This window comes from Telmatherina bonti, assembly GCF_933228915.1.
Source record: "Telmatherina bonti genome assembly, chromosome: 17".
Taxonomy (NCBI): Eukaryota; Metazoa; Chordata; class Actinopteri; order Atheriniformes; family Telmatherinidae; genus Telmatherina; species Telmatherina bonti.
In genome coordinates, this window is record NC_136615.1 from 36531038 (window position 1) to 36555189 (window position 24152).

A 24152-nucleotide genomic window follows, 5' to 3' on the forward strand; every position below is an offset into this window, starting at 1 on the left:
TTTTAACAAAGTCAGTTTAAATAGTTATTCTTCTTTCGAGTGTCATGCATAGGTTTTTAGCTGCCCACCTCTTTTATGTGTCCCAGTTTACCGACCACCAAAACCTCTTTCCTGTTTTATTCAAGGATTTTTGTGAATTTTTAACATCTTTACACACAACTTATAGCAAGATTTTATTAATTGCCAATTTTAATTTACACATCCATAACAGCTCTGACTCTTTTGTAAGAGAGTTTTAAACCGTTTAGACAGTCTGGATTTTAAACATGTGACACAGCCGACCAACCACAGAGGACCAGGTCCTCTGGACCTGGTCATCACACACGGCCTGTCCACCGGTTGACCTGGCTGTGTCTGACCATGACTGTGTGTTTTATCACCAGTTTTAACCAGCAGGAGGCGCTGGTGAGAATTGTGAAGAGGCGATACATTGTCTCTGAAGTACCGACAAACTTTTATTAATGTTTTACACCACACTTTTGCTTACCTTAACATGCATTCTGTGATTTTATTGTAGATAGTTTTAATCAGAAACTAAAATCAGCCATTGATGCTGTTGCTCCGGTGAAGATAAAATCTCTAAATGTTAAAACTAGAGCACCATGGATAAATGACGGTATCAAAGAAATGAAAAAGAACTGCAGGAAAGCAGAAAGAAAGTGGAGAAAAACTAAATTAACAATTCACTTTGAGATTTTTAGAGACTAACTATCCACCTATACCAGTAAAGTAAAACAGAAAAGAATCTCATATTTTTCTAATTTAATCACACAAAACAGAAATAACCCCAGAATCCTTTTTAAAACAATTGATCTTTGAATAAATGCAGATTTTTTAACAGGTCCTCCATGCCAGCATCAGATTCTTCATGCGAGGACCTTGCAGACCACTTCAGAGGTGAAATCAGTGCAATCAGATCCAATCTTTTATCTCATCAACGTGTGGATTTTAACAGGTCTGAAGCATCGTTTTTACCTGACGAAACACTGGAGAGTTTTGTCCTGGTTGATGCAAACATGCTTGGTGGAGTTTTCTCCCAGCTCAACCCAACAACCGGCGTTTTAGACCCCATTCCCACATCGCTGTTAAAACATTTCATGGTTTCTATGAGCCGGAGCTTTTAAACATAGTAAACTGCTCTCTTCAGACGGGGGTCTTCCCATCGGCCTGTAAGGAGGTGACGACCTTCTGAAGAAGAGTCATTTAGATCCAAATATTGTGGATACCTACAGACCTGTATCCAACATGCTCTTCTTAAGTAAAGTTATAGAAAAAGTTGTTTTTAGCCAATTAAATGAGTTTTTAAATAAACACGGTATTTTAGAAAGATATCAGTCTGGTTTTAGGACAAAACAACATCACCGAGACGCCTTTTAAACATTGTAAATGACATTAGATGTAACTTGGACTTGAACTTTCTGTTCTGGTTCTGCTGGATCTTAGTGCCGCCTTCAACACAGTAGACCACCAGATCTTATTAACTAGACTCAGAGGTCTGGTGGGCATGTCAGGTACTGCTTTTAAATGGTTTGACTCCTATCTCACAGATAGAAGATTCTTGGTAAGTTTGGATACATGCTCCTCAGGAACCATGAAATCCAGTGTGGGGTTCCCCAAGGATCCATTTTAGGCCCAATACATTTTAATCTGTACATGTTGCCTCTTGGAGACGTCATCAGGAGACACCGCGTTGCCTTTCACAGCTATACTGATGATACGCAGCTTTACATCGCCTTGCCTCCTAATGATCTAGGGCCGATTTAAACCCTTTTAAACTGTATATTAGATATGAAGTCATGGATGGCAGATAATTTCTTACAGCTCAACCATGACAAAACTGAGGTTTTAATTATTGGTCCTGAAGAAAAGAGAGACATCATTTTAGCAAACTGCGAGGTTTCCATCCCTCTCAGTGTGAGAATTCTGGGTGTTTTATTTCACTCTGAGCTGAATTTTATTCCACACATCAGAAATGTCACAAAGATGGGATTTTAACAACTTAAAAACACGCCAGACTCTGCCCATATCTCTCTCTTGCCAGTACGGATATACTACTGCTTTTATTTCTAGTAATTAGATTATTGTAACTCCCTGCTCTCTGGTCTTCCAAAGAAGAGTACCTCAAGCTTTCAGTGACTCCAGAACTCGGCGGTACGAGTCCTGACAAGGACCAGGGGGCGGGAACACATTACACCTTTTTTAAAATCGCTGCATCGGCTCTCCGTGCATTTCATGATTGATTTTAAGGTTTTTTTTAGTCATCTAGAAAGGTCTTAATGGTCTTGGGCCTTCTTATTTATCTGACCTTGTTTTAAGTTATATGCCTTCACAGACCCTGAGGTCTTCTGGTATTGGCCTTTTAAATATACCAAAAGTCAGAACCAAACATACGGCGAGACCACGGTCCAGTTTTATGGTCCTCGCCTTTGGAATAACCTCCCAGAGGACCTCAAGGCTGCAGAGACTGTAGATATTTTTAAGAAGAGGCTCAAGACACACCTTTTTCGTTTAGCTTTTACTTGATTTTTTTTCTTTTCTCATTTGTCTACTTATTTATTTATTTTTAAAAAAAAATACATTTATTTATGTATTTATTTATTCTTAAACAAATACGTAATTTTTTTACGTAGTTATTTAATTTTTCTTCAATTTTAATCTTTTAGATATCATTGTCTGACCTAATTTTGACATATTTTATGTGAACTGAAATTAAAAAAAAAAAAAACTCTGGGGAATTGCAGTTATATATTAAATTTTTTGTTGTTAAAATTCTTCGAAAGGATCAAAGTCGTTTTTCCTGCAAAATGGTTGAAACGCTACACTTTTAGTTTCACTTCAACCATTCAAGCATCAAACTCTTCAGCCTAGATATGTGCTATATGTGGAGATATGTGCTATGACTTTTGGTCTTTGTAACATTTAAACTTTTCAAGTCATTCAAGTTTTTGTAAATTTTTAAAATCCATTCCTGTGTTTGGACAAAACAGCATATGCAGCTCAGCGATTGGTCCATTTACTGAACCAGTACACAGGTACGCATTGGTATACTGGTATATTTCTAGTTTAATTTTCACTTCACATTTATAGTTGTTTATTTGACCTCTTTTTTTTTTTTCTTTTGCTTTTTTATTGTGTCATTGTAGGAACAAGGAGAGCAACTTACCACTGGAGCCAAATTCCTTGTTTGTTTGTACAAACATGGCAAATAAAGTGATTCTGATTCCAATGTTTTTCCAGACTGAGTTAATTTCCATCTGCAATCCCTAAAACACACAAAGAGCCCAGCAGACAAGTTGATGATGGTTTTAGAGTCTGATCTGGCGCATCGTACACATTTCGAGTCTCTTCATGTTAAGCAGTGGCGGATTTAGAAGATTTGGGGCCCCAGGCAAAGGCAGGCATGGGGCCCTATGGTAAATATTGCACTTTCTACTCCACTACTGTACATTGTTTGTGTTACTGGTTACATATTTCAAACCCTTCCTGCTCAATTGAAACCAAGTGTCCCCAAAATAATGATAATATGTGGTCATATTTGTGATAAACTGAAAGAGTCTTTCCAACGATGGCTGGTGAGTTTACCAAAGAGAGACATCCTGCTGCATTCGTTGCTGTGGGTTGCTGTTTTCCACTTCGTTTTCAGGCTCTGATTCAGGTTCCAACATGTAGGGCTGGATGCTATGTGTTGACATTGTAGTTTGTTTTCTTATTGAGTTCATATGAGCCTTATCCTTCTGTTTATGAGACGTTACAATGACGGTGAAAGCAGGTGCGGTGCGCGCTCCCGATGTAGTGCAGTGGCGGGAGGCGGGGCTTAATGCGGAAGAGTCTCAATCCACTCGTTTTGCCCACAGGCTGATCTGACAGCCTACGGAGAGGGTCGGTCTGAAGTAAATAAAGCCATTTGTGACAATAACTCCATCAATCCCAGCCCTTCTGGGCTCAGAAATAAAAATAAATTAGCCTGAAATGAACATAATAGTTCCACTTTAAGCCAAAACTCAAAGTATCTGTCATGATGTGGTTTTTTCTGTGACTTGGTTTCAGGTTTCCTGTTTTATTTTGTAGTTTTTCCTGTTTGGTTCTCTTGTTTGTTTGTTTTTAGCTTGATTGATTTCCTGTTCATTGAGTTCACCTGGTCTTGTTTTAGTTCATTCAGTGCACCTGTTTCTTGTTTGGTTCCCCAGTGTATTTATACCCCTCAGTTCACTTCATTTTGTTTGTTTGTATGTTGCTTTAGTCCTTTGGGTAACATTAAACCTCCTGGAATCCGTATCCCTGTTCCCTCGTCTCTGCATTTGGGTCCACACCTTCACCAATCCCTCTGCCTGTCGTGACAGTATCATCTAGGCCTTGCTGGAAAATGCATCATGAAACAGATTACATCACAGGAAAAACTAGTGATGCAAATATATAAGAAATGCTTAAACTGCCCAACAGTAAATTAACTAATTTTGAATAAACTCAACAATAAATAGCAGTAAATGATAATACACAATAAAACAACATTAACACAAAGCTATAAGATTGATAGGAATCAAGAATGTGGTGGTGTTAATAATGTTGCCAAACCGATATGGATGTTTGGAGGCTGATGTTACATATATTTGGCAGAAAAATATTTTGAATTGATTTAAACGAAAAATTTAAAACAATGTAATGAATAAATGGCCGTGTGATGCAACCTGTCTGGGTGTACCCTGCCACTCACCCAGTGATAGCTGATAATAATGGGATAGGATCCAGCTTCCTGTAAGCCTGATTGGTTTAAGTGGATAAAAAATATTGGATAAAGTAACTTGAACGCACACATGTTTAAAATGAATCAGTTAAACAGAATATTATGACCAATGCCTGCTGCCTGATACAGCTGTCAGATTTGCAAATAAATGAATAAGAAATGAATATTGTCTTTGAAATGACAGATAAACTACGTCTGTGTAAATATTTCCTTTTTGAACAAAGGGAATCAAAGACTACAGGCTCTCCCAAAAAACTATATTGCAAAAATAATATCATGAGCTCTAACTTTCATTTTACACTCAAGCCCAAACAGTAATATGATCAAAATAAATAACAGTTTATGATAATCATTGAGTGGGGGCTATACCTAAATAATTTAAAAATCAATTAACTAAACATACAGTAGTAAATCCCAAAATCCTTTTGATGTTATCAATATTTCCTCTGTCAGTTATAACAGAGTCATTTGTTATTAGCCGCCGAAGCTCGGCCAGCTCGTGATGCGTTTAGGTGTGGCTCGGAAAAAAACACATACCAGCGTGTAAAAAAAGTAATTAAGTGGTTATAATGGTTGTAAAAAGTGCAGGGGACAGAGGACAGAGACGCGGGGTACACGGGGGACTTGTACCCTGCTACGCCACTGCCTCCACATGACATCATTCCCCCCACATGACATCATTCCCCCCACATGACATCATTCCCTCCACATGACATCATCCCCTCCACATGACATCATTCCCCTCCACATGACATCATCCCCTCCACATGACATCATTCCACACCACATGACATCATTCCCTCCACATGACATCATTCCCTCCACATGACATCATTCCCCACCGCATGACATCATTCCCCTCCGCATGACATCATTCCCCACCACATGACATCATTCCCTCCACATGACATCATCCCCTCCACATGACATCATTCCCCTCCACATGACATCATCCCCTCCACATGACATCATCCCCCTCCACATGACATCATTCCCCACCGCATGACATCATTCCCTCCGCATGACATCATTCCCCTCCACATGACATCATTCCCCACCGCATGACATCATTCCCTCCGCATGACATCATTCCCCTCCGCATGACATCATTCCCCTCCGCATGACATCATTCCCCTCCGCATGACATCATTCCCTCCACATGACATCATTCCCTCCACATGACATCATTCCCTCCACATGACATCATTCCCCTCCGCATGACATCATCCCCTCCGCATGACATCATTCCCCTCCGCATGACATCATTCCCCTCCGCATGACATCATTCCCTCCACATGACATCATTCCCTCCACATGACATCATTCCCCTCCGCATGACATCATTCCCCTCCGCATGACATCATCCCCTCCGCATGACATCATTCCCCTCCGCATGACATCATTCCCTCCACATGACATCATTCCCTCCACATGACATCATTCCCTCCACATGACATCATTCCCCTCCGCATGACATCATTCCCCTCCGCATGACATCATTCCCCTCCGCATGACATCATCCCCTCCGCATGACATCATTCCCTCCGCATGACATCATTCCCCTCCGCATGACATCATTCCCTCCACATGACATCATTCCCTCCACATGACATCATTCCCTCCACATGACATCATTCCCCACCACATGACATCATTCCCCACCACATGACATCATTCCCCACCACATGACATCATTCCCCACCACATGACATCATTCCCTCCACATGACATCATTCCCCTCCACATGACATCATTCCACACCACATGACATCATTCCCTCCACATGACATCATTCCCCTCCACATGACATCATTCCCCACCACATGACATCATTCCCTCCACATGACATCATTCCCTCCACATGACATCATTCCCCACCTCATGACATCATTCCCCTCCACATGACATCATTCCCCTCCACATGACATCATTCCCCACCACATGACATCATTCCCCTCCACATGACATCATTCCCTCCACATGACATCATTCCCCACCACATGACATCATTCCCTCCACATGACATCATTCCCCTCCACATGACATCATTCCCTCCACATGACATCATTCCCTCCACATGACATCATTCCCCTCCACATGACATCATTCCCTCCACATGACATCATTCCCCTCCACATGACATCATTCCCTCCACATGACATCATTCCCCTCCGCATGACATCATTCCCCTCCGCATGACATCATCCCCTCCGCATGACATCATTCCCTCCACATGACATCATTCCCTCCACATGACATCATTCCCCTCCGCATGACATCATTCCCTCCACATGACATCATTCCCTCCACATGACATCATTCCCTCCACATGACATCATTCCCTCCACATGACATCATCCCCTCCACATGACATCATTCCCCACCACATGACATCATTCCCTCCACATGACATCATTCCCTCCACATGACATCATTCCCTCCACATGACATCATTCCCCACCGCATGACATCATTCCCCTCCGCATGACATCATTCCCCACCGCATGACATCATTCCCTCCGCATGACATCATTCCCCTCCGCATGACATCATTCCCCTCCGCATGACATCATTCCCTCCACATGACATCATTCCCTCCACATGACATCATTCCCCTCCGCATGACATCATTCCCCTCCGCATGACATCATTCCCCTCCGCATGACATCATCCCCTCCGCATGACATCATTCCCTCCGCATGACATCATTCCCCTCCGCATGACATCATTCCCTCCACATGACATCATTCCCTCCACATGACATCATTCCCTCCACATGACATCATTCCCCACCACATGACATCATTCCCCACCACATGACATCATTCCCCTCCACATGACATCATTCTCCACCACATGACATCATTCCCTCCACATGACATCATTCCCCACCACATGACATCATTCCCCACCACATGACATCATTCCCCTCCACATGACATCATTCCCCACCACATGACATCATTCCCTCCACATGACATCATTCCCCTCCACATGACATCATTCCACACCACATGACATCATTCCCTCCACATGACATCATTCCCCTCCACATGACATCATTCCCCACCACATGACATCATTCCCTCCACATGACATCATTCCCTCCACATGACATCATTCCCTCCACATGACATCATCCCCTCCACATGACATCATTCCCCTCCACATGACATCATCCCCTCCACATGACATCATTCCACACCACATGACATCATTCCCTCCACATGACATCATTCCCTCCACATGACATCATTCCCCTCCACATGACATCATTCCCCCCCACATGACATCATTCCCTCCACATGACATCATTCCCTCCACATGACATCATTCCCTCCACATGACATCATCCCCTCCACATGACATCATTCCCTCCACATGACATCATTCCCCACCGCATGACATCATTCCCCTCCGCATGACATCATTCCCCACCGCATGACATCATTCCCTCCACATGACATCATCCCCTCCACATGACATCATTCCCCTCCACATGACATCATCCCCTCCACATGACATCATCCCCCTCCACATGACATCATTCCCCACCGCATGACATCATTCCCTCCGCATGACATCATTCCCCTCCGCATGACATCATTCCCTCCACATGACATCATTCCCTCCACATGACATCATCCCCTCCACATGACATCATTCCCCTCCACATGACATCATCCCCTCCACATGACATCATTCCACACCACATGACATCATTCCCTCCACATGACATCATTCCCTCCACATGACATCATTCCCCTCCACATGACATCATTCCCCCCCACATGACATCATTCCCTCCACATGACATCATTCCCTCCACATGACATCATTCCCTCCACATGACATCATCCCCTCCACATGACATCATTCCCTCCACATGACATCATTCCCCACCGCATGACATCATTCCCCTCCGCATGACATCATTCCCCACCGCATGACATCATTCCCTCCACATGACATCATCCCCTCCACATGACATCATTCCCCTCCACATGACATCATCCCCTCCACATGACATCATCCCCCTCCACATGACATCATTCCCCACCGCATGACATCATTCCCTCCGCATGACATCATTCCCCTCCGCATGACATCATTCCCCTCCGCATGACATCATTCCCTCCACATGACATCATTCCCTCCACATGACATCATTCCCCTCCGCATGACATCATTCCCCTCCGCATGACATCATTCCCCTCCGCATGACATCATCCCCTCCGCATGACATCATTCCCCTCCGCATGACATCATTCCCTCCACATGACATCATTCCCTCCACATGACATCATTCCCTCCACATGACATCATTCCCCTCCGCATGACATCATTCCCCTCCGCATGACATCATTCCCCTCCGCATGACATCATCCCCTCCGCATGACATCATTCCCTCCGCATGACATCATTCCCCTCCGCATGACATCATTCCCTCCACATGACATCATTCCCCTCCACATGACATCATTCCCTCCACATGACATCATTCCCTCCACATGACATCATTCCCCACCACATGACATCATTCCCCACCACATGACATCATTCCCCACCACATGACATCATTCCCCACCACATGACATCATTCCCTCCACATGACATCATTCCCCTCCACATGACATCATTCCACACCACATGACATCATTCCCTCCACATGACATCATTCCCCTCCACATGACATCATTCCCCACCACATGACATCATTCCCTCCACATGACATCATTCCCTCCACATGACATCATTCCCCACCTCATGACATCATTCCCCTCCACATGACATCATTCCCCTCCACATGACATCATTCCCCACCACATGACATCATTCCCCTCCACATGACATCATTCCCTCCACATGACATCATTCCCCACCACATGACATCATTCCCTCCACATGACATCATTCCCCTCCACATGACATCATTCCCTCCACATGACATCATTCCCTCCACATGACATCATTCCCCTCCACATGACATCATTCCCTCCACATGACATCATTCCCCTCCACATGACATCATTCCCTCCACATGACATCATTCCCCTCCGCATGACATCATTCCCCTCCGCATGACATCATCCCCTCCGCATGACATCATTCCCTCCACATGACATCATTCCCTCCACATGACATCATTCCCCTCCGCATGACATCATTCCCTCCACATGACATCATTCCCTCCACATGACATCATTCCCTCCACATGACATCATTCCCTCCACATGACATCATCCCCTCCACATGACATCATTCCCCACCACATGACATCATTCCCTCCACATGACATCATTCCCTCCACATGACATCATTCCCTCCACATGACATCATTCCCCACCGCATGACATCATTCCCCTCCGCATGACATCATTCCCCACCGCATGACATCATTCCCTCCGCATGACATCATTCCCCTCCGCATGACATCATTCCCCTCCGCATGACATCATTCCCTCCACATGACATCATTCCCTCCACATGACATCATTCCCCTCCGCATGACATCATTCCCCTCCGCATGACATCATTCCCCTCCGCATGACATCATCCCCTCCGCATGACATCATTCCCTCCGCATGACATCATTCCCCTCCGCATGACATCATTCCCTCCACATGACATCATTCCCTCCACATGACATCATTCCCTCCACATGACATCATTCCCCACCACATGACATCATTCCCCACCACATGACATCATTCCCCTCCACATGACATCATTCTCCACCACATGACATCATTCCCTCCACATGACATCATTCCCCACCACATGACATCATTCCCCACCACATGACATCATTCCCCTCGACATGACATCATTCCCCACCACATGACATCATTCCCTCCACATGACATCATTCCCCTCCACATGACATCATTCCACACCACATGACATCATTCCCTCCACATGACATCATTCCCCTCCACATGACATCATTCCCCACCACATGACATCATTCCCTCCACATGACATCATTCCCTCCACATGACATCATTCCCCACCACATGACATCATTCCCCACCACATGACATCATTCCCCTCCACATGACATCATTCCCCACCACATGACATCATTCCCCTCCACATGACATCATTCCCCACCACATGACATCATTCCCTCCACATGACATCATTCCCCACCACATGACATCATTCCCTCCACATGACATCATTCCCTCCACATGACATCATTCCCTCCACATGACATCATTCCCCTCCACATGACATCATTCCCTCCGCATGACATCATTCCCCTCCACATGACATCATTCCCTCCACATGACATCATTCCCTCCACATGACATCATTCCCTCCACATGACATCATTCCCCTCCACATGACATCATTCCCTCCACATGACATCATTCCCTCCACATGACATCATTCCCTCCACATGACATCATTCCCCTCCGCATGACATCATTCCCTCCACATGACATCATTCCCCTCCACATGACATCATTCCCCACCACATGACATCATTCCCCTCCGCATGACATCATTCCCCTCCGCATGACATCATCCCCTCCGCATGACATCATTCCCTCCACATGACATCATTCCCTCCACATGACATCATTCCCCTCCGCATGACATCATTCCCTCCACATGACATCATTCCCTCCACATGACATCATTCCCCTCCACATGACATCATTCCCTCCACATGACATCATTCCCCTCCGCATGACATCATTCCCTCCACATGACATCATTCCCTCCACATGACATCATTCCCCTCCGCATGACATCATTCCCTCCACATGACATCATTCCCTCCACATGACGGACCTTCCCCAACAGATGTTGACGTTGTTAGTTTACTTGCAGCAAAGAATCCCTTCCTCACATCACGTAATTTTAAGGGCAGCTTTCTGCTTTTCTCCGTCTTTGTTCACTTTATGGCATCACTGTGGGATAGCTCCTTTGCGTTTTCTGTTCTTTTCATCTTTTCTTTTTCTTGCCTCCTCACACCTCACGTCTTCCTGGATCCTTTCTGCACATGTGCAGTATGATGGACTGATCCATCATACTGCACTGGGGGGAGGCGCACATAATATAATTCTGCTGGTAGTTTAGCAAATGCATTTTAATCAAAACAAAATTTGTCAGTAATAAGCAACTAAGTAATAAATAAGTGTATGACTAGTTTTATGGGGCCCTAAAGAGCTGGGGGCCCAAGGCCACCCTACCTTGTTTTGCCTAAAGGTAAGTCCGCCCCTGATGTTAAGTTATGTTTTCAAAAATACTTCTGAAGCAGGTTTTATGTATTATAAATATTTTTGATATTACAATAATATTCAGCTGTGGGTTTGATTTCTACTGTACAAGATAAAAAATCCAAACACAATGTTTTCCAAAAAAAGTTTTCCACAATGTTTCTATAAAGCATTTCTCGTCATTCACAGGTGATATTTCCCCTCAGCGATGTCACCGACAGGTTGGATCTCAGTAAGATTGAAGATTGATACTGGATGATTGATTGATCAGCTGCTATCAGAGAAAGTTGGAACCTGACTGTTGAACAGAACTTTATCTGCAGTAAAAAATAATCCAAGCTGCAATAAAAGTCAGATGAGTTGCAACTCAGTTTCCATGTTTACAATTTTTCAGCTGGAAGTGAAGACTATGTCCTTCTCTTCCTGATCAAAAGCCACTATGAACCAGGAAATACAAAAGAAATTAGCTTAAATGGACAATCATTTTTACCTCCACCAAGAAGGTTATGTTTTTACCAGCGTTTGCCTGTTCCTGTTCAAGATAACTCAAAAAGTTATGGACTGATTTCATTCCATTTTCAGGTCTTGTTGGAACCGTGAAAAGGAAGAACTGATTAGATTTGGTGGTGATCCAGATCACCGTTTGGATCCAGGAACTTGTTTTAAAGGCCTTGGCGGAGGTTTATGCTCTCCAAATGCTTTTCTAGTAAATTCTGAATAGGAGCAGGATAAAGTATTAACTTTACCCTCATTAACTTATGAAAAGATTTTAATTTCCAGTCATGTCATATTTCAGACCGCAGGAAGAGTAGCCTTCATCATGGTGGCAGATGAATGAAGAATAAGTGTGTGATGCTGCTGGTCGCAGGTCAGCCTGAGTCTTCCTTTAGATCGAGTGGAAGGAGGGAACAGAAAGAGGGAAGGAGGTGAAAATAAGAGATGACAAGAGGAAAAAATGACAAAGATGAGGAGGGGGGAGGAGGCGTGAGAGGGAGGAAAGTGTGGATTTAAGGCAGGATGGATCCATGTTTCCATGGTATTTCCAGCATATTCTGGTGATGTGGGCACCAGGACCCATGCTGGGGGGCATGACCGTCCCATGATCTGCTGCCGTTACGCTGTGTGTAATAAACCTCCCCCATGTGGCCCTCCAATGGGTTTCCAGATGCAGCTTCCTGCGTGTGTGGACCAGGTTGTCCCTCCTGCTGTTGACTGTATCAGCATGAGACCAGACTGCATTGTGATGCTGCAGATTACTGAAAACCCATTTCCACCTCTGATTGTCCTGCAGTCCCGCAGAGCCAGATTAAGGAGGGCTGTGTGTTCTGGGTTAGGGGTTAGAGTTAAGCTTCTTCCGTCCTCCATGAGAAGCCAGAACTTGTTCTTGTTCTCAAAACACGTCCCAGCGAATAAAATGATGTCATTTTGTTCTCGGGGACGTGTCTGAAGACGGCTTGACACATCAGGCTGCCAGAAGTTTTTTCTTGTGGGGCTCTGAGAAGTATTGTGATTGGTGGGACATTTGAGGTGGGCGTGGTTAACACAGAAAAGCATGAAGTTGCCGCTCCCGCGGTTTTGCTGTTGCAGGTAAAACGGATTGTTTTGATTAAACAGCTGATCGAGGTGGAGAGAAAGTGTGAACATCTTTACAACATGTGGCATTAAAACACTCGGACCGAACCGTGTGCACAACCTGCCCTGTCATGGAAGAAGTTGTTTGTTAAATGACCCCTCCTCGCTACAGAAGAAGCTTCTCAGGGAGGATGGAACAAGCTTCAGTTAGACCTGACATCTTTGTTGAGAAATACAAGAACATTAAAGGCAGATAAATTAGCTGAGTTCCAAAATGTAAATGTGGTGAAAAGCAGAAGTTAGAGACCAGATTGTCCAATAGGATCAGTTTCAATCAACGGAGGGGCTCGGCAGAACCAGACAGGTGAGGGTCCGATTTAAATCTGTAAAGCAGTGTGCTTCTTATATGGAAATCTGGAAGCGAAAGAGCAATCCTGGGAAGCGTGCTGGCCAAAGGCCGTAGGGAGAAAACCAGGGTTGCTCATTTGATTTTTGAGCAATTAAAGGATGATTTCCCTCTGTGAATCTTTTGTTATGTTTCTGTCTGGCATTTTGGGTCTAGTTATGTCAAACATGACAGAACCATCTGGACATTACAACAAGTGTTGGCTGCACAGGTGCGCTTGTGGGCCAACATGACCAGTCCCTCCACTAAATTATGGCTTCCTTACAGACTTTGGGTTCCAGTGTCTCTGCTTTAAACCAAGAGTTAAGAACTGTAGCTAGTCACATGTTGGCCTTTGTGATTCCACCACCAGACACTGTCAGTCCTGTGTCTATGCCAGTGATCCATCCACAGGAGCCACATATTCCAACACCCAAGTGGTATGACGGTGAACTAGGCTCTTGTGGTCGTTTTCTTCTCTGGTGCTCTCTTGTCTTCAATCTTCAGACAACCCCCTATACAACGGACCAAGCAAAGGTCAACTTTGTAGTCAGTCTACTGACCAGACAGGCCGCCAACTGGGCCACTGCAGTGTGGGATCATAATCCAGTGCTTTGGTGATCTTATGATCTCTCCACCTCGGAGATGAAGAGAGCATTCGACCGTCCCATTCGTGGTCGAGAGGCTGCCAGTCAACTACTTTCGCTACACCAAGGTGCCAGGTCAGGAGCAGATTTTTCTATTGAATTCCTAACACTGGCAGCAGAGAGCAAGTGGGAGGAGACTGCTCTTCGGGATTTCTTTTTGAGGAACCTAAATGATTCTGTGATGAACTAGTACTTAATGATGAATGTGATTCTGTGCAAGCTCTCATGCAGTTGGCCACCAAAATGGATAACCGCCTCCAGGAGAGGCGACGGGAACGTAGTGCTCGCTCTGGACTTCCTCTTTCCCGGCAACCAACTCTTTCACCTGCAGCTCCTGTGGGATCATCCCCCATGCTACCAAATTCAGCTCCATCTCTGGCTTTGCTTGACTAACCAATGCAGCTGGGTTGAACTAGGCTCACCCCTGCTGAGAGAGAGGAGATTCCAACAGAATCTACTTCTACTGTGGTCAACCTGGTCACATCCTGCCAAACTGTCCCTTGCGGTCAAAAGATTAGACCCATTCGAGGTAAGAGGAGTCCATATGGGTCATATCTCAAATTCTCTTATAGTTTCCAGTCACCGTACCCAGTTAACCTCTGTTTTATTAGTTGGTCAAGCAACAATACCTTTTTCACCTTTTATTGACTCTGGGGCAGGTGAAAATTTCATTGATGAATCCATTGTTAAACAGCATTCCATTCCTTTAATGCAGCTCTCTGAAACTCGAACCATTTATGTAGGTGATGGCAGAGTTTTGGCTCAGGTAACTCATCAGCCCCAGCCAGTAACCCTGTTAACCTCAGGTAATCATCGAGAAGAGATCCAACTGTTGGTCATTCCATCTCCCCCCTCCCCTCTCATCCTTGGTCTCCCTTGATTAAGGACACATAATCCTCACTTGGACTGGTCAAAGAGCACTGTAATTTGTTAGACTACTTTTTGCCATGTACATTTTCTGCTGGCATGTACTGTCAGGGTTTTGTATTTTTAGTATGGTTTGTGTATTGGTTCCTTTGGTAATTTGTCCCCCCCTTTTGTTTCAGGCTGTGCAGCAGTCCTGGGCGTGTCAGCACACCTGCATTCCATCATCACTTCCTCCAGTACTTAATGACTGTTGCCTCAATCAGTCTTTGCCAGATGGTCATCAGTTGTTGGCAGTTCTTGGATGTGTGGCTGCCCAGGACTGCTGCCTGCATTGTTCCTGAATTTAACTTTTTGTTTGTACCTTAGAGTTTTTGTGAAGTTGCTCATTTGATTTTTGAGCAATTTCCCTCTGTGAACCTTTTGTTGTTGTGTCGCTGTCTGCCATTTTGGGTCTGGTTACGTCAAACATGAGACGTTGGTGGAAAAAGCTGCAGATAAAAAAAAACCTTGGATCACACAAGGAGCAAAACAAGTTTGGGGAGGAGCCGATACAGGGTCTTGCTAGGTCTCCTACATTACCTTACCCAGTTTTAAACTTCCCTGAATGAGACAAAAGGACTCCAAGCTAGTAGGCCCAATCCAATGACTCTCTGATCAGAGCAGAGGCTAAACAAGCTTTCTGTGTGATTAAACAATTACAGTTGGCTCCACAATTAACGTAAAGTGCCAGTGGCTGCTCTTGCGTTATCAGCGCCTGTGCACCAGCATGCTTCCAGTCATATTAGCTGCCCCATCTAAGTTTGACCTGGTAGACCATGCCTTGGTAAGTTCAATCTTAGCAGCAGATCTTTACCTACTACAAGTTTTTTTTTTTCTGTTTTCTCAGACAGAATACAAACCAATGAACCTTTCATGGGGCTTCGGGTCATTGTCAAAATAATGCAGGCAAATACTTTCCTGTTCTTGCCCAGATATGTCTTGTGTTCCATCCATAATAACTGTATATTGAAGAACTGGTAGGTCTCTGATTATATAAGCTATTCCTACTAACAGTATTGTTGCTCATTGTAGCCAGAATTTCACTCTGGATTTGTGGACTAATGTACTCTGAGAACTCTACATCATGACATCATCCTCTGCCTTGTCTTTCAAGAGTTAAAAGAAATTACCATTTTCTGGATGACAGATGGCTGGATGGAGTTGGATGGTTTATAGATGGTTGGATAATGGAAGGATGATGGATGGATGTATAGTTAGATGGGTGGTGGATGAATGATGGATGGACAGTTTGATGTTGGATGGATGCATGGACAGATGATGAGTGGACTGGATGGATGGATAGAAGAATGGATGATGGAAGGGTGGATGGATTGATGAATGGATAATGGGTGGTTGATTTATGGATGGATGGTGGATCGACTAATGGATGGATAGATGGATGGATGGATGATGGAGGGATAGCTAGATGGATAGATGGATCAAGGGATGAATGGATGGAAGTGTAGAAAAGTAAAGCAGGTATTTCCTGTCTTTTCTCTTCTTATGGAAATCTGATGCATTTTCTCTCCTTTGTTTTCAGTTTCTATGTTTGTTGATTGGACTTGCTGCCAGACATCACGTGACGGACGGGTTCCTCCTAAGTCGGCGGGGCCCCTCCCCCTGCAGGAGCCGCACCTGAAGCGGAGGAGACAGTCTGCAGGACGCGGCGCTGCGGACTTGTTGCAGTTTCCCAGCAGAGACGTTCAGGCTGCAGCTTTTAAAGCGCGGATTGTTTTTTTTCTCGCCTTTTTGGACTTTGTGGAGGCAGAAGTTCGTGAGTCTGGACACAGCCACACACACACACACACACACGTTCGCTTTATCTGTGTTTTCCTGCTCACGTGAGGAAACATCTGGAAGATTTTCCTTTTTACTCGGGATAAAACCCTGCGGGAGATGGGGCGCGCGCAGATGTCCAGGTGAGTCGTGGCGTGAGAGGAGACTGTCTGTCTGTCTGTCTGTCTGTCTGTCTGACGGGGGTCTTCTCTGGTTCCAGGATGCTTCTCTGTGCTGCGCTGTGGCTCCAGACCTCCGGGGCCCCTCCTGCATCAGGTCAGTCCAGACAGAGGTTTCTGAGCTTAGCTGGTTTCTGGACGCAGCAGACCAGTTCCTGCTGGTCTCACCCAGAAACCAGTCAGCAGATGTTTTTCCACTCTGCAGTCCAAGTGAGACAAATGTGTCAAAGTCTCTTCTTCATGTTCCTGGTGATGTTTTCATCCTGATCACTTCTTTTCCTCCTTTATTTAGATAATTGTGAAGAAAAGGAGTGCATTAGAATCCAGCCCCCCTCTTCATCTCCTCCCTCCTCTTCCTCCTCTTCTTCTCCTCCTCCAGCATGGAGATCACTGCAGCCCTCCCAGGACCTCCAGGGTCAGTTTACCCAGGCGAGCTCCTCAAACAGCGAGGAGCGTAAACACCGCGACGCCAGCGCCATCCTGCCCTTCATCGGCCTCACCAACAGTAGGTCTACGGCACACAGATGTCTGTGTGTGTGTGTGTGTGTGTGTGTGTGTGTGTGTGGGAGGAGGGGGGTTCAGCAGTTTAAACCAGATTGTTTACATGAGTTTTAATTCCCAAGCCCAAATTCCCGATGAAAAAGCCGGTTCTGAATCCAACTCAAAGTGGTTCGTTAATCCGCCTTTTCTATCCAACTGATTAGTTCTCCAACGTTCCTCCTGCTAGTTCCCCGTCCCACCTCCCGCCTCCGGGACGTCACCTCCATCCTCCTCAGCTGCCAAGCCGCAAGCTCGCGTCCAGCTGCTGTTTCACAATGTTAACAAAGTGAAAATGGTTCTTATTGGCTGGTTTTCCCCAGTAGATGGAAATATGTCCGCCCTCGGTCCAATCAGATCCCTTCCCCACCCCCGAGCTAAAGCGGAAGTTTCCATGTAAACCTCAATTCAGAATTACTATTCTCAAGTAAACATGAAAAAAAGTCATTTGGAATGATTTAATTCAAGTAATTAATTCTGAATGAAAAAAGTAAGGAGTGAGAGTTTCTGTGGGCTGACGGGAAACTCTCCTCTCAGACACAGACGTGCCTGCTTGCTTCGGTTTTGGTGTTTTTCTGTTATTTTCAGGTGTTTGTTCAGAGCCCTGCTGTTTACTGGTGTGAGACGGAGGAGGCTGGAATGTGCTGCCAGCTGGAAACTCTGGTTTCTGTCTCACTATCTCGTCTGCTTCACGTCAACTAAAGCCAGCGAGCCGTCGTCACATGATCCCAGTTAACGTAGAAACCCCTACATGTAAACATGGAAAGGCACGGAGCTTCGATAATATCAGGCGGAAGTTCAGAATAAACTCTAGTGTAGCGATTCCTCCACAGTGAATCTAGCGAGTCATTCCAGTTTTCATGTCAATGGGGGGGCAGATTACAGAGACGCTTTCCAGGCACTCAGAAAGAAACTGGTTGTCTTCCAGGTGCAGAACAGAGTCGCAGCTGCTGTCAGAACGGAGGAACCTGCATCCTGGGAAGCTTTTGTGCATGTCCTCGCTTCTTCACTGGGAGGAGCTGCGAGTACGACACCCGAGTCAGGTAAACTAGACGGAAGCTTTCAGGTCTCTAAAAGAAGCTCAACTGGAACCCTTACGGCAGGAGTGTCCAGAGTCGGTGCTGCTTCAACACACAATGACTTGTTCCATCCTCCTCGAGAAGTTCTTCTTCTCCAGGCTGCAAGAAAACACGTCTTCTTCATCAGGTCCATCCAGGAGAAGCAGGTCTGCAGCGGGGAGGGGTCACTGCGGGGGGGGGGGTCTGCTTTATATGCAGTAAACCAGGTTGTTTCCCGCCGTCGTTTTGCTCCAGATAACTTAAAAGTTTACGGAGGGATTTTTATAAACATTTCCAGAGTTGTTGGAAATGTGAAAATGAAGAAGTGATTAAATTCTGGTGGTGATCCGGATCACCGTTTGGATCCAGGAATCTTTTAAAAGGATTCTTTAACATCGTGCTTAGTGGAGGTTTCTGCTCTCCGCGTGCTTTTCTAGTTTTATTCATTAACGAGCAGCTTCGTCTGCGGCTTGGCGGGTCGTGCACGCGGCGCGGCGGGTCGTGCACGCGGCGGGGTCCGAGTGTTTTAATGTAAAAATGTTGGTACTTTCTCACCACCTCCATCAGCTGTTTTATCAAAACAATCCGTTTTACCTGCAGCAGTAAAAACACGGAAGCAGCAACTCCGCTTCATGCTTTCTCCGTGTTAACCACGCCCACCTCACATGTCCGACCAATCACACGATACTTCTCGCAGCCCCGCAAGAAAAAAAGTTCTGCAGCCTGATGTGTCGAGAACTGTCCTCAAACACGTCTGTGAGAACAAAATGATGTCATTTTCTTCTCGGAGCCTCGAGAACAAGAAAAAGGTTCTCGCTTCTTGTGGAGGATGGAACAAGCTTTAGGTTGTTAAATGGATCCTGACTCAGTCATTTAGGTCAGGTGTGTCAGAACAGGGACACCTGGACAACCTGCAGGACTGTGGCCCTCGAGGACCAGACCTGGACAGCCCTGTCTATTTGTCTCCAAAGCGACATTACTGAGAGACACCATCATGAAGCAGGGCAGAACTGCTAAAGTTTAGAGCCTGACGTCGAGTAAACAAGTTAATGTAAATGATCAGATGTGATTTCATGAAGGAATCAGTTAGCTTTGTCCTCCGTCAGACAGAGGACATCAGGGCGACGTGGAAATATTTCTTTTCCATTCGGCCATGAACAGATTTTACACTGGAAATACATGGCTGAGGTCCCCAGATGACCCTGTATGGCCCTTGATAGACCATCTCACTGATCATGCTGCCGTGTTGGCGGTAATTAGCTGTTAGCTGTCTGGCGCTTGCAGACTTCACACTTTCCAAACCAGTTCAGCTCTAATGTGTTCAGATCAAACCGAAATGTTTTTATAAAATATCCTCTTTAATGCTGCATGATTTTCAAACATCCTGGTGTCAAACCAGCCAAACTGCCAACTTTAGCGAAACTGCTACCAATTTAGCTTCCCACCACATTTACTGTGACATCATCAGTTTGAAAGCAGCAGAGCTAAAATCTTAGAGGTGGTTGGAGGGTTGTTAAACCTCCAGCTGTTCCCAAACAGTTTCCTCTTTGTGTAAAAACCAGCAGAAGCAGAAAACGTTCACGTAACGTAGAAATTGGAGATGCCTCCAGTTATATTTAGGAGTTAGAAAACATTGGTTTTTTTTCTAACTGTTTATTTACACTACGAAAGAAAATAATTTACGTCACTTTTTATTAAAACAGATACTTTGGTCTCAATTCTGCATCTACAACGCGGTGAATGCTGAATCCTTCACATATACATGGCAGTCGCATCTAGCTAGCTGCTAGCCAAGCTTCTAGCTGCTATCCGAGCCGCCAGCAGCTAGCCCAGCAGCTAGCCAAGCCACCAGCAGCTAGCCTAGCAGCTAGCCCAGCAGCTAGCCAAGCCACCAGCAGCTAGCCCAGCAGCTAGCAGCTAGCCCAGCAGCTAGCCAAGCCACCAGCAGCTAGCCCAGCAGCTAGCAGCTAGCCCAGCAGCTAGCCAAGCCACCAGCAGCTAGCCCAGCAGCTAGCAGCTAGCCCAGCAGCTAGCCAAGCCACCAGCAGCTAGCCCAGCAGCTAGCAGCTAGCCCAGCAGCTAGCCAAGCCACCAGCAGCTAGCCCAGCAGCTAGCAGCTAGTAACCTGCTTGATTTATCTTTTTACCACGACAAACGTCATGTGATCAGCAGCAGAAGCTGAGAGTGGTCTAAGTACCTGTGTGTCTGCAGACAGCAGGAAGACAAAGGACCAGATATAAAGATGCTGATGATGGGAATACTGGGATTGAAAGGTTTTTCTACCTGACTGCACGTTGACTCTGCTCTACTTGCTTTTCTGGCCTCCATGTCTGCAGGAAGTGTGATTTCGTCCCTCACGGCGAGTGGGTTCAGAAAGGCTGCTCCTACTGTCGCTGTGCCTACGGGGTTCTGCACTGCTTCCCCCACGTCTTCCAGAAAGACTGCGGTAAGACGGCTTTGGGCCAGCAGCTACCCCCCCCCCCCCCCCCCCCCACCGTCATTCACACGTTACATCTTCGAAACAATACAAGCAGGTCAGATTAAAACGGCTGCTGGAGCAACCCCCCCACACTTCATTTACAATTCAAGGCTTTCACCCCGTTAGCAAACAAAAAGACAGATTAGTCTCAGGAAGATCTGCTTCACAAAGAAACGCCGACTTCAGCAGGTTTGAGCTGCTTTAGCAACTCGATAAGTTTGACAAACCAAAGCCAGATTTACTGGGACCAGGAACCATGTTCCTGTCTTGCTTTAGGACAGAAGATACAGTCCATGAGAAAACCCCGTCCCTGTGTCCGTAGCGGGACATTAGACTTACAGCTAAAACCAGTTCTTTAAAAAGCACAGAATGAATAAAAATAACTGCTGTTAAACCTGAAGACGGCCGAGACGTCCACCAAGACTTTGTCTTTTCTCTGGTGATTGTGGACATGAGGCTCCAGTTGGAGACCATTTTACCATTAGAACTAAATCACACATTCCTGGATCCACGGTGATCCAGAAAACCCGATCACGTGGTGTTGATCCTAACATTTAGTCTAAACATGTCCAGAAAGACCGGGAACTACATACAGGACAGGATGCAGTTGGGGACGGTGATACGAGACAGAAAAAGTCATGTGGACTGACGGACTTTTGTCCTTCTACATGCAGACGACTCAGAGGACGAGGTTGCGTTGGTATCGTTCATCAGCTGTCAGGAGGGTTCCCATTGGCTGCTTCTTGTTCCTGATGCTTCTTCTGCTGTCCATCCTCTGATGTCTGAGATCCACTTCCACATCCCAGTTTCACCAGTCTGCAGGTCTCCACCCGTCTGCAGGTCTCCACCCGTCTGCAGGTCTCCACCAGTCTGCAGGTCTCCACCCGTCTGCAGGTCTCCACCCGTCTGCAGGTCTCCACCGGTCTGCAGGTCTCCACCCGTCTGCAGGTCTCCACCCGTCTGCAGGTCTCCACCGGTCTGCAGGTCTCCCACCCGTCTGCAGGTCTCCACCCGTCTGCAGGTCTCCACCCGTCTGCAGGTCTCCACCGGTCTGCAGGTCTCCACCCGTCTGCAGGTCTCCACCCGTCTGCAGGTCTCCACCCGTCTGCAGGTCTCCACCGGTCTGCAGGTCTCCACCCGTCTGCAGGTCTCCACCCGTCTGCAGGTCTCCACCGGTCTGCAGGTCTCCACCAGTCTGAACTGGGACGTGTTTTAGGTCCAGATGTGGAGGCTCCTTGGTGTGGATAAGACAGGACACTCCTGCAGTAGAAACGTGTGTTTTGTGTGTCGGGTGTGTGTGTATGAAATGTGTGAATATTATTTTCTGGAAAATGTTTTATTTTTACGATTTTTACATGTTTGCAGATTTTTTTTCTCTGTTTTGAACTAAAAACTGATCCTGAAAGATTTTCCTGTTTGTATAGAATGACTTTATATTTCTGCTGCATGAGGAGGGAAAGGGAGGAAATGGGGAGGGAAGGGAGGAAATGGGGAGGGAAGGGGAGGAAATGGGGAGGGAAGGGGAGGAAATGGGGAGGGAAGGGGAGGGAATGGGGAGGGAAGGGGAGGTAATGGGGAGGGAAAGGGAGGTAATGGGGAGGGAAAGGGAGGTAATGGGAGGGAAGGGGAGGTAATGGGGAGGTAATGGGGAGGGAAAGGGAGGAAATGGGGAGGAAGGGGAGGTAATGGGGAGGGAAAGGGAGGAAATGGGGAGGGAAGGGGAGGGAAGGGGAGGTAATGGGGAGGGAAGGGGAGGGAAAGGGAGGAAATGGGGGAGGGAAGGGGAGGTAATGGGGAGGGAAAGGGAGGAAATGGGGAGGGAAGGGGAGGTAATGGGGAGGGAAAGGGAGGAAATGGGGAAGGAAGGGGAGGAAATGGGGAGGGAAAGGGAGGAAATGGGGAGGGAAAGGGAGGTAATGGGGAGGGAAGGGGAGGAAATGGGGAGGGAAAGGGAGGTAATGGGGAGGGAAGGGGAGGTAATGGGGAGGGAAAGGGAGGAAATGGGGAGGGAAGGGGAGGGGTAGAAATGGGGAGGGAAAGGGAGGGAAGGGGAGGGAAAGGGAGGAAATGGGGAAGGAAGGGGAGGAAATGGGGAGGGAAAGGGAGGTAATGGGGAGGGAAGGGGGAGGTAATGGGGAGGGAAGGGGAGGAAATGGGGAGGGAAAGGGAGGTAATGGGGAGGGAAGGGAGGAAATGGGGAGGGGAAAGGGAGGAAATGGGGAGGGAAGGGAGGGAAAGGGAGGAAATGGGGAAGGAAGGGGAGGTAATGGGGAGGGAAAGGGAGGAAATGGGAGGTAATGGGGAGGGAAAGGGAGGAAATGGGGAGGGAAGGGGAGGTAATGGGGAAGGAAGGGGAGGAAATGGGGAGGTAATGGGGAGGGAAGGGGAGGGAAGGGGAGGTAATGGGGAGGGAAGGGGAGGTAATGGGGAGGTAATGGGGAGGGAAGGGGAGGGAAGGGGAGGGGAATGGGGAGGGAAAGGGAGGAAATGGGGAGGGAAGGGGAGGGAATGGGGAGGGAAAGGGGAGGAAATGGGGAGGGAAGGGGAGGGAAAGGGGAGGGAAAGGGAGGTAATGGGGAGGGAAAGAGAGGTAATGGGGAGGGAAAGGGAAGTAATGGGGAGGGAAGGGGAGCTAATGGG

General features: G+C 46.5%; 1 protein-coding gene across 1 annotated transcript; it reads left to right on the forward strand.

Annotated features, from left to right (window-relative positions):
* Positions 1 to 14372: 14372 nt before the first annotated feature.
* Positions 14373 to 22291, forward strand: tdgf1 (teratocarcinoma-derived growth factor 1; the record flags this gene model as incomplete). The annotated part of the gene is given in 12 exon segments (XM_079256414.1): positions 14373 to 14378; positions 14438 to 14523; positions 14582 to 14652; positions 14768 to 14913; positions 16196 to 16267; positions 17480 to 17535; positions 17644 to 17648; positions 17731 to 17943; positions 18904 to 19018; positions 21370 to 21479; positions 22187 to 22206; positions 22208 to 22291. Coding segments are annotated over 12 exon segments (984 nt in total).
* Positions 22292 to 24152: the final 1861 nt, after the last annotated feature.